The sequence below is a fragment of the Sparus aurata genome, chromosome 4 (genome assembly GCF_900880675.1).
Source record: "Sparus aurata chromosome 4, fSpaAur1.1, whole genome shotgun sequence".
NCBI classification, from domain to species: domain Eukaryota; kingdom Metazoa; phylum Chordata; class Actinopteri; order Spariformes; family Sparidae; genus Sparus; species Sparus aurata.
Genome location: NC_044190.1, coordinates 41,364,160 through 41,365,470, shown reverse-complemented (window position 1 = coordinate 41,365,470; position 1,311 = coordinate 41,364,160). Strand labels below are relative to the sequence as shown.

Sequence of the window (1,311 nt, the reverse complement as noted above, 5' to 3'; positions counted from 1 at the left end):
GGCACGCACAGACGCGCACCTCGAAGCACCTCCTGCCCAAAACAACTTCCTCTCGTGTCTCGGCGGGACGCCCCCGGTTTCGGGTCTTTGGCCGGGTCTCCCCTGCAAAGTGCGAGGCCGTGGGGCCTCGTCATTCCAAATAAAAAGCACTGATTCCAAATGTAAAATATATTTTTTTAAATATTCCACACAAATGATTCAAATTGCTAAATAAATTACAAATTCAACATATAATTTTCTCAAAATTCCACATAAATGATACCAAAACTGTAATATTAATTTCTAAATAGATTCCAAATGTAAAATATCATTCCATAACGATTCCACATGAATGATTCCAAGAGAAAAACTTCCACAACTGTGCTGCTGAGGGTGTAATGGGCGTGGAATATTTTGACATTGGGATGCACAATTTGCAATAGGACAAGCAGATTCAAAATTCACAATCATATCGGCATGCAAGTTCAAACAACCCCTTACCTTCATTTCTTTAAACGCCACCACGTACGAGTAGCACACAGATGGTGTTGTATGTTTTATACAACCCAAGACGGATGGATGGACGGACAGATAGATAGATAGATAGATAGACAGACAGACAGACAGACAGACAGATTGCACTTCCACATTTCAACATGAACCTTAATAGTTCTTTTGTTCGACCACTAGATGGCAGCATCGTCACATGCGGTACATGTCCCCAGCTTCAGGTGAGGTGACCGGGCCTCTGGAGGTCAGGCTCCAGCCGCAGGCACCAGGCCTGGTGGCTGTGGTGGTGGGCCTGCCGGACCTCCAAAAGTCCTTCAGGAACAGGGACACTCTTTCGCATCTTTTCTTCTTTTTTTTTCTTTAAAATCCGTTTTGTGCCATTCTGCATCTTGTCGCTGTTCTCCTCCTCTGTTTTTTGCGGTCTCTTGCCTGGGCACGCACAGACGCGCACCTCGAAGCACCTCCTGCCCAAAACAACTCCCTCTCGTGTCTCGGCGGGACGTCCCCTGTTTCGGGTCTTTGGCCGGGTCTCCCCTGCAAAGTGCGAGGCCGTTGGGCCTCGTCATTCCAAATAAAAAGCACTGATTCCAAATGTAAAATATATTTTTTTAAATATTCCACACAAATGATTCAAATTGCTAAATAAATTACAAATTCAACATATAATTTTCTCAAAATTCCACATAAATGATACCAAAACTGTCATATTAATTTCTAAATAGATTCCAAATGTAAAATATCATTCCATAAACGATTCCACATGAATGATTCCAAGAGAAAAACTTCCACAACTGTGCTGCTGAGGGTGTAATGGGCGTGGAA

General features: G+C 43.3%; 1 protein-coding gene across 1 annotated transcript in view; it reads right to left on the bottom strand.

The window, feature by feature from the left end:
• Nucleotides 1-706: 706 nt before the first annotated feature.
• Nucleotides 707-1,311, bottom strand: part of LOC115579685 (uncharacterized) — an 8,451-nt gene continuing 7,846 nt past the window's right edge. The window contains exon 3 of the mRNA XM_030413266.1: nt 707-918. Within this exon, the coding sequence (XP_030269126.1) occupies nt 707-918 (212 nt within the window). The remainder of the gene's footprint in view (nt 919-1,311) is intronic.